Here is a 15998-nt window from a genome sequence, read left to right as displayed (position 1 = left end):
GTCACATGACCACCAAGCCCCACCCACAAATTAGGCCACACCCACAGAACTGTTTGTTTATAAATTTGAATCCCACCCCTGGGTGGAACCATAACTGGAAGAGGCAAATTATGCACGTTGGAGATTATTTTGTCAGGGTAACCTGTTCTGAAAGAGCTCAAAGAGGTCAGGATGCATTCTTAAAACCATAAATCTGTGAGTGGGTTTGTTTGGGCAAAGAGGGAGGGTGTGGACAAAAAACCCTCAAATCCAGCTGATCAGGCTGGAGTACTTTCAACCAGGAAAAAAAATTGCAAACAAGCCAAAAATTGTTGTATGGAATGCTGCCTCTAAACATTCTTTCAGTTCCAGGGGAAAGGCCACGAAGTTCCCTTACCTGGATAACTATCATGGGCCCAGTCACATTTTACATTCTTCCAACAAGCAACAAGTCAACGGGGAAGCCATATTTAGTTTGCAACCGTGTTACTAACTTAATAACCTAGAACTAAGGAGAAATTTCCTGACAGAACAATTAATCAGTGGAACAACCGTCACCAGAAGTTGCGGGTGCTTCATCACTGGATCATTCACAAAGCTTGTAAAGGGTTGTTGTTATGTAGCTTTTCTTTCACAGATTTTCATGGGAAGGAGGATAATTTAGGTACAAAAAGGGTCTGCTGAGAGATAGAAGAAAAAGGCTTTCCACATTGTCCCTTGTTAAATGTATCATTTAAATATCGGTTTGTGTATTAGGTACAAGTGTAATTCAAGAAGTTAGAACTGTGGTTTGCAGCTGCCAGAATTATTTCCAGCGAGCAATAATGTTGCAAGTCGCATCAGAAATCACAAGGACTTGTGTTTTTTTTTTTTTTTGCAACTTTAAAATTCCCACAATGAGCTGAACAGATATCGCCTATTTCATAAAGGTATCCAAGAAGATGGTTGACATTTTCTTTCTGTTAAATTTCAAAATACCCCAAGACACAAACTTTTTTCTCATCCCTTAGGCAGAGATCAGAGAAAAGCCAGCACAAAAATACAGTTGAAACCAAGCCCCAAAAGTTGCCAGAATTACCATAATGTCATGTATTCCGCTCTCTTCTTAGAGATGGTTCTGGTAGATGCCACATCTAATGATCTCAAGAGTTATTGACAGTCAGTAACCAGTTAATCAACCCAAAGCAGCATTCTTCTTCTGCCTTAGAGAAATCCAGAAAATAAGTCCACAACTTCATGTACCTATATCCAAGATGACTGTGGCTAGGTGAAAGTTAAAATAAGAGCCTCTGTATCCAAAGTGTCTGAGCATGTTTTTTTATTATTATTATTGAAGTTGTTGCTGCTGCTGCTGTTGTTATTACTACAGTATCTTAAGTTCCCTCGGCCTTATCCCAAAGTGATTCTTGATTCACCTCTTTTCATCTGTATTTCTAGAAGCTGAAAGGATGGAAGATCAACTCAAACATATCTATTCATTCAGAGCAGCATAGACACATAGAGCTAAAACCAACTGTGTATTCAGATTTGGAAGGGCATATCTGACACTGCTTACACCAGTGATAGTCATCTTGGTTCCTACTGCCCACTAGTGGGCGTTCCAGCTTTCATGGTGGGCGGTAGGGATTTTGTCCGATACTGAAGCATTTTCCTGTTTCTGAAGTTCAGTGGCTGTCAAATCTTTGGCTCGTTTTGTAGCAATATATGATAATGTCATACATTTTTTTGAAAGTAATAATGAGACCAATCTGTGTTAACAGTTAAAAACGGTAAAGAATTATGCCTTTTATTTGGCAGATATTTTCAAGAGATTTAATGATGTCAATTTGCAGCTTCAAGGAGCTAATAAAACTCTTATAGGTTGCCAAAGTATTGTGTCATTATTTATTGACAAACTCGAACTACTTTGTTATAATCTATTGAAGAGAGAATTTCATCAGTTTCCTGAATTGTCATCTATAAAAGATGGTATAACTCCAGAGGATACTGACAGATTCAGTAGCCACCTCAACGAACTTAAATTGGACATGGAAAAACGATCTGAAGATATTTTGAAAGTGAAGATGTATGACTGGATGAAAAATCCTTTTACCACAAATATTGAAGAGGTTGATACAACTTGCCAAGAACTGTTAGAAATTAGATATGATGAAGAAAGTAAACATAAATTCGATAGTGGTAGATATGAAAACCTATGGCAAAATTAAAAAATGCCTGTCTTATATAAAACATATGTGGAAAATGATATTCAGTTTATTGATACCTTTCCCTGCCTCATATCTTGTGGAATCAGGCTTTAGTGCTGTTAATCATATTATGACCAAAGAAAGAAACCGCCTGAATATTTCTGAGAGAGGAGAACTTCATGTGTTCCTTACAAAAATTGAGCCAGATATCCAGTATTTAGTTTTGCAGCCTCAGCCTCAGGGATATCATTAATAATTTAATTTATTACATGTAATTTCATCAGACGTCATGTTTTTATGTATGCAAAGTATAAATAAAAAGATAGATTTAACTACAGTAAGTTGTTTTATAGAGATTTATTCTGCCAAACTTAGTGAAAGTCCGACATAAAGTATTTGGTAAGTAGTTATTATCATATGCTTTAACTTGCTGTAACTCTGCTTTATAAATTTTATAAAGTAAAGTTACTGCCCTACTTTATAAATCACCTTTACTGTGGAACTAGTGGGCGGTTTTACCACTAACAGAGATACAAAAGTGGGCGGTAGGTATAAAAAGATTGACTACCCCTGGCTTACACCATCAGTTTATGAAGTTGAATGTTCAGTGGCTAATGTACTTTTTGCTTTTTACTATAACTGATAATCCCTTCTTATGAAAGAACAAAAGGTTTCCTCTGTGAAACTTCATAGAACCTGCAAGAGTAAATAAATACACGTTTGTGTAATTAACATTGTGGATATTTACTGAGTATGTAAAAACAAAACTTATCAAGATATCCTCTTGAACATTCTGTATTTATCTAGTATGCCTCTTTTTAACCTCTTTTATCTGAAGGGTGCTCAACCCTCCAGATTATGCTGGTATGCAGGTAGTCCTCTACTTATGACCATAACTGAAACAAACATTTCCATTGCAAAGTGAGACAACTGTTGCCCCATTTTATAACCATTCTTGCCACAGTTGTTAGGTGAATCACTGCAGTTATTGATTTAGTAACGCAATTGTAAAGTGAACCTGGCTTCCCCATTCATTTGTTTGTCACAAAAAGGGTTCACATAATCCTAGACATTGCAACTGTCTTAAATATATGCCATTTGCCAATTTGATCACGTGATCAATAGGGATGCGGCAAAGGTTGTAAGTATGAAAAATGGTCATAAATCACATTTTTCACTGCTGTTGTAACTTCAAACAATCGCTAAACAAATGGCTGTAAGCCGAGGACTATCTATAGCTTCCACAAATGATTATCCAACATCTTTTTAAAAACTTCCAGTGTTGGAGCAGTCACAACTTCTGGAGGCAAGTTGTTCCACTGATTAATTGTTTTAACTTTCAGGACATTTCTCCTTAGTTCTAAGTTGCTTCTCTCCTTGATTAGTTTCCATCTGTTGCTTCTTGTCCTGCCTTCAGGTGGTTTGGAGAATAGCTTGACTCCCTCCTCTTTGGGGCAGCCCCTGAGATATTGGAACACTGCTGTCATGTCTCCCCTAGTCCTTCTTTTAATTAAACTAGACATACCCAGTTCCTGCAACCACTCTTCATAGGTTTCTGCCTCCAGTCCCCTAATCCTCTTGGTTGCTCTTCTCTGCACTCTTTCTAGAGTCTCAACATCTTTTTTACATCGTGGCGACCAAAACTGAATGCAGTATTCCAAGTGTGGCCTTACCATAGCATTATAAAGTTCATTATCAAGATGAAGCAATGTCTCCACTGACTCTAGCTAGCTTCTTTCCAGATACCCAGAGTGGGGAAGCAGTAGAGCAATTGGCTTCTTTATTCAAGAGGAGAACGGTCTTTTTTTTAATTTTTCCTTTCATCTATGCAATGAATTGAGGAAATTGAGAAAAGAATCAGATTCATCAGAATTCATAGGTCATCAGTTATACATCTATAAGTCTTTTATGGGGACCCCCCAACAAATCCCTTGTGACTATCTCAAAGTTCAAGACCACCACTGGTTGGTTGGTTGATGCCTTCCTTGGCCAATACTCCTAATGAATTGACAATTTATCATTAACAAAACTAAAAACTATCCAAATTAAAAATCTTGTCAATGTTTTTAATCAGTTTTATTTCATGCATAACAGTCTTTAAAAAGTAGATTAACATATTGGAAGTATAAAATGTTCCAGATGGCCTTTTTGCAAGAGAGGTACAGCCCACATCTAGACTCGCGTTGCCAGATGTGGAATTGGGGGGAAAGTTCATCCTCTTGAATGTATGCATCTCTTAAATGTATGTTTAGATTCTAGAGATCTGGAAAGAAAATTTTCCAATACAAAATGGCTGCTTTGCAACTGCTGCCAGTGACATCTGGACGTGTTTAGACAAATCACAGGGACCTGCAGTTTGAAAGAGCCTGGCTGACGGGCAAGGTTTGATGGGCGCCAAACAGATTACCTGAAGCAAAGGCGAGTTGGAGCACATGCAGCAGAGCAGGATATAATGAGCACTGAAGATAAAAAACTGCATTGTCTTTGATGAGAACTTTGCCTTTCAGTGCAGAGAAGCAAAACCTTGGTTGTCTCACCAGGGAACAAGATTCCCTTCCCAGTTGACAAATGTGCCAGTATTTTTCTCAGAGAGACGGCCAAGGGTGTTCAGAATAGCTCGCAAACTCTGCTCCTTTGTCAATGGGGGTTTTCCCTGGAAAAAAAAACAAGAAATGAAAGAAGATGATAGTGAAAACAGCTTAAAGGCCTAGTAACATCGACTGAGAATTCAAGGCAATAGTTTAATACGTTATATCGGCAAGAAAATGTTATTAGACAAGAAATTATATCAAAGAACAAGTTTTGCTGAAATGGAATCAGACTAGGTTTTGGAAAGGAGAGGCCATGTTTAATTATTCAAAATTTATCACTAAATTATCGAACAGATATGCTTTTACATCATCATCAAAATTAACAGAACTACTCATGACCTAATTTTGTTGCCTTACCAGTGAGAGGGTCGGCATATAAATTTAATAAATAAATAAACTGACACGTTTTGAAGGAATTGGTCACTGCCTCATAAAGAACCACCAGAAGTTTATAGAATTGAAGAGCCTCAATTTCACATGACTAATTTTTGGTCCAGTGTGTTCCATTAAGCAGAAACTTTAGGTTTCTACCCATTTTCTGACAGGAATGATATATTCTTTCTACACTGAATACAGTGGTACCCTAGTATCCAACTGGTTTGAAACGGATTGAATTTGATACCCAATGCATTTTGATACAAAAATGTTGTCCCAGGACTCATTATTTGGCACTCAATGCACAAACTTGAACTTGTTGATGTTGGCAACATTATTTCTTATGGAAAAAATTTGTTTGGTATTCATCGTGCCTCCTGGAATCAATTAAGGATGAGTACCAAGGTAACACTGTAATTTTAAAAACCCTATTCAATAGCAGCTCACATAAATTAACTGATAGTGATATAGAAAAGTTGAGCCCGAAATATAATATTCTGGTGATCACATTCAGATTCCTTCAGAACCAGACTGAAACCACTTGTGGGACCACAGGATTCCAGGGGCCATCTGGCTGTTTCTAGAATTTGAATCTATCAAGGGGGAAGAGTTTCATGGTATTTGGTACATATTATTTCAGACACAGCCTGATTTAAGATGAGGCTATGTCAAGAAAAACCCAAGCACTACTTCCTGAAATTGTTTAGAGCAGGGGTCGCCAACCTTTTGGACCCCAGGGACCCCCAAACTCATAATTTTAAATCCCAGGGACCACTAACCGGTTCTGTGGGCATGGCCTAATTTGTGGGTGTGGCTTGGTGGTCATGTGACTGGCTGGGCATGGCTTGTATTTAAATATAAATATTTGTATAAATATTGATTTTTTTTATAAAAAAAGAGCAACTTTTACCCAAAATCAGGCAAAGCAGTCAGGCAGATTGAGCTGCTCACAGAGTCATAGATTCATTCAGATAGCTATCATTGCCATCAGCTAGCTCAGTCTGTCACATAAAATTTGCTTGCAAGCAAACTCACAAAATTAACTCACAACACACCATGTATGTAAATATTGAATTTTTTTATATAAAAAGAGCAATTTTTATCCAAAATCAGGCAAAGCAGGGCAGGCAGATTGAGTTGCTCACGGAATTATTCAGTGATCTATCTATCTGCCCTTCGCTAACTTAGTCTGTCATATAAAACTTGCTTGCCGTGAGTCTGCACTGAATAATAGAACCTTCAGTCCTAAGGGAGGTTCGGCTGTGCTTAAAAGCAAAACCAAAGATCTGTAGACTAGCTAGGAAGCAAGAAATCCAGCCATTTCCTGCTTCCTAGCTAATCTAAATCTCCAGCATAGCAGAACAGCTGATGGTCAGAAAAAGGTAAAATAGCAATTTAGCAGGCAAGTTTTCCGGGTAAGGAGTGAGTGGGCGGGGAGGGTTCCTGCGGGCCATGTGGGCGGTGCAGCCTTGTGTTTCTGCGCAGCCCGGATTAATTGCTTTGGGGGGTGATAGTCTGGGGGTGAGATTTCTCTGCAGCCCACCAAAATTTTCTCACAGCCCACCGTGGCCCACTGGTCGGCAGCAGCTGGTTTAGAAAAACTGTTGGACCATCCCTGGAATAGCAAGATCCATGAATAGATTCAGCATGGTCTGGAGGTGCTTTTTTTTTAAAAAAAATACTCCATTTCTAGTACAGATTATTTGGTCCATGTTTACTTCCACTGTATAAAATTTAGGTGTTTTTCCCCCCTCCAATCTGCTTACCATTAAATTTCCCATGTCGGTCTGTACCCATCCAGGATGCAACGCAACGCACAAGATCTCATCTTTGGCAAGGTGCAAGGACTGGCATTTGGACAGCATATTCAGAGCAGACTGTGAGGGAGAGAGGGAAGAAGAAAATGAAGGAATGCTTCATCTAAGTTCTCCTGAATGCCAGACCATTCAAATGTGCTCTTCTCCTAGTTGGGATAACGACAGAATTGACCCTTACGTTCTCAGATCATGAGTTCATCTGTACCTTACTACAGCGATAAGCAATGACGTGGCCCCGCTGCCATTCAAGGACGCTTGTGATGGAACCTGCTTCACTGGAAATGTTGACGATGGCTGCTTTACTGCAGCTCATGCCTTTCAAGGGACTTTCGTGAGCTGCTTTTCTCAGCAAAGGAATGAACACCTGGAGAATGAAAGGAACAAATGAAGGGCAGTCAAATCTTCAGCAATAGGAATAGAACAGAATAGAACCTTGGAGGTTTGATTTGATTTGATTTATTTGATTTGTCAATCGTTTACAAGATAATAGGTATAAGTATAAACATAGTTATGAATACATGAAATGGATACATATAAGAAAAATAAAAGAAACAATAGGACAGGGACTATAGGCAGGTTGGTGCGCTTATGCACGCCCCCTACAGACCTCTTAGGAAAGGGACAGTCTAAGATTAAAGTTTTGAGGGTTTGGGGAAGAAACCACAGAGTCAGGTAGAGTATTCCAGACATTGACCACTCTGTTGCTGAAGTCGTATTTCCTGCAATCAAGTTTGGTGTGGTTTACCTTGAGTTTGCATCTACTGTGTGCTCTTGTATTGTTAGGGTTGAAGCTGAAGTATTCATTGACAGGTAGGACATTGCAATGTATGATTTTATATACCATACTTAGATCGGACCGAAGACGGCATAGTTCTAGGTTTTCTAGGTCCAGAATTTCAAGTCTGGTGGCATAAGGTATTCTGCAATGAATAGAGGAGTGGAGAACTCTTCTTGTGAAATATTTCTGGACTTTCTCAATTGTGTTAATATCAGATACGTAATGCACATTCCAGACTGATGAGCTGTCTTCGAGTATTGGTCTAGCAAATGTTTTGTATGCTCTAGTTAGTAGTGTGATATTACCAGAGAAAAAGCTACGTAAGATTAGGTTAACAACTCTTAATGCCTTTTTGTCTATGTAGTTACAGTGGGCTCTAGCGCTTAGATCATTTGAGATGAGTACTCCAAGGTCCTTGGCAGAGTTTGGATCATCATGGTTCATCATGGTCTTCTAGTCCAGCCCCTGCTCAAGCAGGAGTATCTGTACAATCTCAAACAAGTGACTATCCAGCCTCTTCTTGAAAACCTCCAGTGTTGGAGCACCCACAACTTCTGAAGGCAACTTTGTTCCACTGGTTGATTGTCCTTACTGTTAAGGAAGTTTCTCCTTAATTGCAGGTTGCTTGTCTCTTTGATCCGTTTCCAACCATTGTTTCTTGTCCTGCCCTCTGGGGCTTTGGAGAATAATTTGACCCCCTCTTCTTTGTGGCAGGAGAGTTGGGACATCTCCCAATCAAGAAAAATTCCCCCCCAAAACCCCAAAGATTTGCCAATAACTTACTGGAAGATGTCACAATAGTCCTTTAGTCTAACCAGATGGAATCCACTCTTTCAATCAACACAATTTTTCCATCTTATATCCATAGTCTGTCATAGTCTAAGCAGCTATTGGGCAAAATTTCTATTCAGATCCTGATATGCTATTCTTCAAGGAGTTCAAGGAACTCAGGATTCATTCTTAAAACCATGAATCAGGGGGGGACGACAGTTGGGCAGAGTGGGAGGGAGTAGACCAAAGTTCCTTAGGGAATTCCTTGGACCAAGTTCAGCATCAGCCTGGAATTCCTTAATCCAGAAAAAAAAATGCAAACAAGCAAAAACGTGTTGTGTGGAATGCCTGCATCTAAATATTCTTTCTACTCCAAGAGGAAAGGACCACAAAGTTCCCTTACCTGGACAACTATCATGGGCCCAATCACATTGGTTCTGTAGGTCTCAGCCATGCTCTCGGGTGTTTCAGTCTCCAAGCTGCTGCTATTTACAATTCCTGCATTATTAATCAGGAGGTTCAATCCTGCCCCTTTTACGCATTCTGTGACTTGAGCTGCGGCAGCCTTGACGCTAGTTGGATCATCCGCGTCTACAGGAAAAAGAAATGTAGGTTATTCCATCTCCAACTTTGCATACCACATGGTAGCCCAATAAATATACTTGTATATAAATATACTGTCTTATAATAAAATGACTGTCTTGTAGAAACCTGTGAGAGTAATCTCAAGATTGTAGAGACTTGTCATCTAACGCTTTTGAAAAATGCTGGTGTTCTTTGCAAAGCCCATCAAGATAAGGCAGTATCTGAGTTCATACCTTTTATTAAACTATGGATGGGATAAAGCTTTGACCGGAAGACATAATTTACTGAAAACGTGCCTCCCCACCTCTGAAATAGAAAGTATGTATGAGAGCAGCATGATTGATAGGGTTTCTGTCAGTGGTGGGATTCAGTTTTTTTTACTACTGGTTCTGTGGGTGTGGCTTGGTGGGTGTGGCAGGGGAAGGATACTGCAAAATCTCCAGTCAGAGGTGGGATTTGCCAGTTCTCCGAACTACTCAAAATTTCCACTACCGGTTCTTCCAGAACTGGTCAGAATCTGCTGAATACCACCTCTGGTTTCTGTGTTGCATTCCTGAATCAATGTTTGTAACTCTGATTATAGCTTAGCATATCATACAAACCTATTAAATTGCAATTCACCTAAGTAGGTGATACAGAAGTGTTGTTTGGCCAGTTATGTGACTTGGGTGGGACTGAATGGCTGAAAAACAACTAACCTTGCATTAGTAAAACGTTACACAGAATAGTTTCTCTAAGCCAAAGGCTGATTGGTACAGCTAGATGGATCATCACCTTTATTAGATATGCAAACTACTAAACTCATATAGGTCTCTTATATGAGGGTCAAGGAGCAACAGTGAGAATTGGACACGGAACTACTGATAGGTTCAAAATTGGGAAAGGTGTCCAGCATTCAGCTGTATACTGTTGCCCTGCCTATTTAACTTATATGCAGAGCACATCATGAGAAAGGCAGGGCTAGATGAATCAAAAATTGGAATGAAGATTGCCGGGAGAAATATCAACAACCTCAGATATGCAGATGATACCACTCTAATAGCAGAAAGTGAAGAGGAATTAAAGAGCTTCTTGCTGCAGGTGAAGGAGAGTGCAAAAGTTGGCTTGAAACTCAACGTTAAGAAAACTGAGATCATGGCATCGGCCCTCTCAATTCCTGGCAAATAGAATGGTAAGAAATGGAGGTAGTGACAGATTTTATTTTCCTGGGCTCCAAGATCACCGCAGATGGGGACTGCAGCCAAGAAATTAAAAGAGGCTTGCTCCTGGGGAGGAAAGCTATGGCAAATCTAGACAGCACACTAAAAAGCAGAGACATCCCCCTGCCAAAAAAAGTGCATATAGTCAAGGCTATGGTTTTTCCAGTTGCAATGTTTGCCTGTGACAGTTGGACCACAAGGAAGGCTGAGCGCCAAAGAATTGAGGCCTTTGAACTCTGGTGCTGGAGAAGACTCCGGCGAGTCCCTTGGACTGCAAGGCCATCCAACCGGTCAGTCCTAGAGGAGATCAACCCTGACTGCTCTTCAGAAGGCCAGATTCTGAAGATGAAACTCAAAGACTTCGGCCATCTCATGAGAAGGAAGGACTCCCTGAAGAAGAAAACACTATTTGCACTAATGCTGGGAAAGATTCAGGGCAATAGAAGAAGAAGGGGAGGACAGAGAACGAGGGGGCTGGATGGAGTCACTTGAAGCAGTTGGCGTGAGCTTAAATGGACACCAGAAGATGGTAGAGGATAGGAAGGCTTGGAGGAATGTTGTCCATGGGGTCACGATGGGTCGGACACGACTTCGCAACTAACAACAACAACAAAACTCACCGCCGAGCTTTGTGTGACAGTTCCTCCCAACAATACCCCCAAATTTGCTGCCAATACCATATATAAATTTGACAGAAATGAGAAAGTCGTAAGTTACTGCTTGGATACTGATCTTCCAATGCACACGCCCAGGAGAATGCAGGTTTCTGGTAGCAGATCGAGCTGTTTGGGGAATCTCTTTCTGGAATTCTGCCTAAACTGTATAAACTACCAATTGTAACACAAGGCAATGTTTACCTGCTCTGATGTGGGTGTATGGAAATATTGCTTCCTTGATCTATTGTGTTGCTAAATTTCAGTTATTTTCCCTCTTAGCTAAAGAAGAACCAAAAGGATTTGCAGAACACATACCCAATGCGATGATGATAACTTGTGGGTGTTCAGCAGCCAAATTCTTCAGGTCCTGAAAGGAAAAAACCCACAAACTTAGCTCCTTTATAGATAGCTATGGCAAATATGTTTCGACTAATTGTTTCCAGAATTGCCTTCATGAGAGGCAATTCTGATAAACAGTGTCCATTGTGTCGCAAAGGCTCAGAACGGAGTGAAGAACTAAAAAGAACCACAAGACTTTTACAGGGAGGGCAGGGATAGCAGGAGCTTTCTAAGTTGGCTCTGAACAAAAAGTCCTTAGCCCAGAGCAGCACATTTTGCAAGTGGCTTATTTGAAACAGGATAACAATTAAAAACAAAATGTGATGAAATTCCACACGGGCTGTTAAGATTTACAAATCTCTCTCTCTCTATCGTGTCTAATCATGCCTGCACCATTACTACCTAGGAGATAAGCGAATTTCCATTACAGAAAAAAAAAAATCTTTGTTCTTCCCACATAAAGTTGAAGGTACCCCAGGCCTCACCTGAGCACGGGGTCCAGCCGGGTCCCGGCAAGTTGCAAAGATCCATTTTGGAGGGTTGCTCCTTTTTGCCAGCTGCCTGACCAGCTCCAAGCCGAGTCCTCGATTGGAACCAGTCACCAGAACGCTCTGCGGATTCAGTTGTTCCATCTCTCTTGCCAGACGAGGCCAACTAAGAAATCGCTCTGTGCACTTCCTTAAATATTACCGCAACTGGGTTCATTGCCAGTCCTTCCACCCACGTTATTTGACTTGCAAATAATATGCCTGAAGAAAATTAGAAGGGAGGAAATTGGCAAGCACTGCCAGGGTTTTTGCCCAATCTTGCAGTAGGTTTTTTTGTTTTCTTTCTTTTTTTCCCTTTTTCCCCTTCTGCGCAGCTGTTTCTCTTTTGCTATGTTCAGTGGGCATGTTTTTATTTGAAGAACATCTTCTGTGTTTTCTCCCCTGAAGAAAAGCAACCAAACCCATCAAACCCAAGATAATTTTAGCCTGATGTCTGAATGCTCAATGCTTTGTGGGTTAAAATAACATCTATTCTCAGATACAGATAGGTAATTTGGAATATAGGTAGATGATAGATAGATAGATAGATAGATAGATAGATAGATAGATAGATAGATAGATAGATAGATGTAAATGTAGATGTAGATGTAGAGATATAGTTATAGATATAGTTATAGATATAGATAAGCCTCCTTTTTGGTATGCTTATTTCAAATCTTGTTTTCACTGGTTGAATTAGAAAGAAGTTCAGGAGTTGAGACCAAACAAATAATTCCATGCTAATTCCATCAAATGTCCCAGTTTCTCATCTCCTTTTTCTGCAGGATTCTGTTGGAAGAGCTGCAACCAGAAGAGAATTAATGAAGGATGGGACACCTATCAACCATTAACACTAAAATTTGCTTTGACTGTTAGGAAAAGAATTGGTATTGATGTTTACCACAAAAATTGTAAGTGTGGAAATTGGTCATATGTCTCTTTTTTTCAGTGCTGTAACTTTGAATGGTCACTAAATGAATGGTTGTAAGTTGAGGACTATTTGCTGTAAAGAGAAAAGATGCAATCTAAAATTACATTGATGTAGTGAGCTTGAAGATTGGGACAAATACCATAAGTAGAAGGCCTGCTGCAGTAAGACACCTTTCGTTTGGATAGGGAAAAATCAAATGCTTAATACAGGGTTGAGGAGACTTGGACTGATGGCAGTGTGCATGAGAACAACAAGTAAATCACCAGCTGAACATCAGCAATAGTAATATACAAGCAGTTCTCAGTTTACAACTGTAATTGAGCCTGGAAATTGTGGTCATAAATCATGCCAATTGGATGTTGCAAATGCTAATAAATGCAGGCTGGTTGCTGAGTGTCCAAAATGTGATCATGTTACATTCACTCCAGGGGTGATGCTGGAGAATGGAACTTTGACACTGGTTCATAAATAGCTTTTGGAGGGTCTGTTGTAACTTTGGACAGTCACTAAGTGATCAGTCATAAGTCAAGAACTACCAGTAATGCATTAGCTAAAGGTCAGTGCGATCTGAGGCTGCCTTAATAGAAACAGTATATATAGATCAATGATGACTTGCTTGTGATTTAAGCATCATAAAAACCCCAGGAAACAAATAAGTATGAATGTAAGTTCTTTTACAAAGTTTTATAAAGTTTATAATATTTTATTTCATATTTAGTCATTTATAACATTTCCATTATTTTTACACTGAAAAAGGATGATTAAGTTAGATAAAAGATGTCCTAGAATGAAAGCATTGGAAAAATGTTTTCATTACCAATCATTAGATATATTGTTTACTTATTGGCTTACGTGAAATGTTTATGTCTCATGTGTCATTGTAAGCATAATAATGTATTGGATTACAATAAAATACAGCATAATAAAGCAAATTAGATATCAGGAATTAAAATTTGACTGCTCTGTCTTGGGCTCTTCCCTTTAAATAAATTTAATAAGTGTCCAATTATTTCCAAGCAACAATAATGTTGGCAAGTTCTCAAAACAATTATTTGGGTTTTGGCCATAGTGTCAACTTCGATACTCTTACACTGAAATGAATAAGCATGCCCTATTTGTTAGAGGTACACATACGCTTTGGAACTGCAAGTTATCCAGGAAGGTTGTTAGGTATCCCGTTTGGTTCTCTGGTATTTCAAAATAATCCAAGTTTTTTCTTTTCTTGGGCAGGAATGTAAACCAAGCCCTGAAAATTGTCAGAATCACCATAACAATCCTTCAGTCCTGTTCTAGAAGGTGGCCCTAGTAGATACCACACATGATGTTCTCAAAGTTATTACCATTTGATGGGCAGTTAATCAACCCAAAGCAGCATTTTTCTTCTGCCTTAGAGAAATTCTGAAATATTTCCTTTGGGGCCATGACATTACTGGGGTTGGTTGGTGGTTTCAGTTAATAAATTTTCCAAACTTCAAATAGTTCAAGGTGTTTCACACAGAGTGTTCCAATGAAGCAAGCTTTTTTTGTGTGTGGTGTAGAAAGTTAGCACCCGCCCCTCTCCTAGAAGAATGGAATATGTTGAGAAATATTTAAAAAGCAGAATATTATATTTCCCTGGATGAGAAATGGAGAAACAGGTTCTTGGAAAGCAGCCCCCGCCTGTCTCAATAGCCCTCAGCAGATATCAGCAGAGATAGCGAGATAGCTAGTCTATTCCTAAGCAAATACCCTCACCCCAGATCCAACAAGGATAGGAATTGCCCAAAGCCCCTTCATTGCATCATCTCAGTTGCACCACCCCCAGCAAGCTTTAAGCAAACCTAGCTCAGACAAACTCCTAGGGTTTGTCCATGGCCCCACGGAGGTCAGACAACAGCCAACCGAATATATGTTCTTGCACAGGAACAGGAAGTCCAAGTGCAAAGCCCAAGATAATGTATAAATACCCCCCTCTCTCAACTCCATGTGGTCAGTTGCACCAGAACCATGGGCTTGGTGGTCCTGCTTCACCATTAAATAATTTTTCCAATTAACCTCCCTGTTTCCACTGTCTTTCTCCTGGCTTGGAACTGAGATGGATATTTCTTCCAACAGGGGTCTGAAGTACTCCTGGAAACCTTAGGAATGCTTCCAATTCAGAGATCATTCCCCCACCCCCACCCCCAGGAGAAACAGCAGGTGGTATGGCGTGATCCAGTGGGAACAAAACATTTCAGAAATCTTTAGAAGGTTCCACTCCTAATCCGATGAATCTCGCCCTCATTTGTTTTCTGATTGTTATACAGAGCTTGTGTTTTTTTTCTCCAGTTCATTTACCAGTTTGTTTCCCATGTCAGTCTGCACCCACCCAGGGTGCAATGTAACACACAGGATCTCATCTTTGGCAAAGTGCATGGACTGGCATCGAGTCAGCATGTTCAGAGCCGACTGAGAAGGAGACAAAAGAAGGAGGAAATCAATGAGTAAATAAATCCCTGAGCATTCAGGGATGCCAGCCCTTTCACGGGTAGCTTCTGTAACTGAAAGTCTGCTTTGCGCAATATGTTGAACACCCCACAAAGGCCTTCAAAAAATAAGAACATTAACGTATCGGTAAAGATATGCTATCATCTCCTCCCACTCGTTCCTCCCAGGTATGACTCACTTCTTCCCCTCCCTCCATCCTGTTGGCAGTGGTTCCATATTGATTGACAGAAGGAATGTCTTTTCAGGGCCTTAGGGGAACCTGCTAAGTAGACATTCTCTGTCCATGTTTGATGAAAGGTATTACACCTGGAAAGCTTAAGGCTCCTCCTAACCTCATATTTTGATAAACACCCCGGAGTATTTTCAGCACCCTCAAAGTCCTGCTTGTTAACTAAAACCATATTTGTTATCTAGATGTTCTCCTTCAGTGCACAGGAAGCAGGAATGAATTCGTTGCAAGTGTAGAAAGTTAGCACTTACCCCTCCTAGAAAATTGAAATATCCTAGGAAATATTAAAAAAGCAGAATATTTTTCCCTTAAAAAGAGTAGAAACTCAAGAAGCAGAAGCTCACCCCCACCTTTGTTAATGGCTGGGCCATTAAGGCCTTGGCCAGAATACTTTACATAACAAAGATCTCCAGGTAAAGGTATAGCAATTGCCCAAGGGCCCTTTCAGTGCATCATCATCCAACAAGGCTGAACCAAGCCTGGAACTCAGGAAAGCCTCCAAGGTAGCTAAGACCCCCGCCCCTGGGAGTCTGACAGCCAATGGGATACAGTTCTTGCACAGGAACAGG

General features: G+C 40.0%; 1 protein-coding gene across 1 annotated transcript; it reads right to left on the bottom strand.

The window, feature by feature from the left end:
• Positions 1 to 4226: 4226 nt before the first annotated feature.
• Positions 4227 to 12148, bottom strand: LOC113448389 (uncharacterized). Its single transcript, XM_026719060.2, has 6 exons — positions 11762 to 12148; positions 11253 to 11304; positions 8901 to 9088; positions 7154 to 7312; positions 6898 to 7008; positions 4227 to 4818 (listed from the first exon to the last, which is right to left on the bottom strand). Exons 1-6 carry the CDS (start codon positions 11906 to 11908, stop codon positions 4699 to 4701), a joined length of 777 nt encoding a protein of 258 aa, XP_026574845.1. The 5' UTR covers positions 11909 to 12148; the 3' UTR covers positions 4227 to 4698.
• Between the last annotated feature and the right edge of the window lie 3850 nt (positions 12149 to 15998).

The sequence above is a fragment of the Pseudonaja textilis genome, chromosome 11 (genome assembly GCF_049901715.1).
Source record: "Pseudonaja textilis isolate UNSWEBS1 chromosome 11, rPseTex1.2, whole genome shotgun sequence".
NCBI classification, from domain to species: Eukaryota; Metazoa; Chordata; class Lepidosauria; order Squamata; family Elapidae; genus Pseudonaja; species Pseudonaja textilis.
The sequence above is the reverse complement of the archived record's forward strand: the minus strand, read 5'-3'. Positions and strand labels throughout refer to the sequence as shown.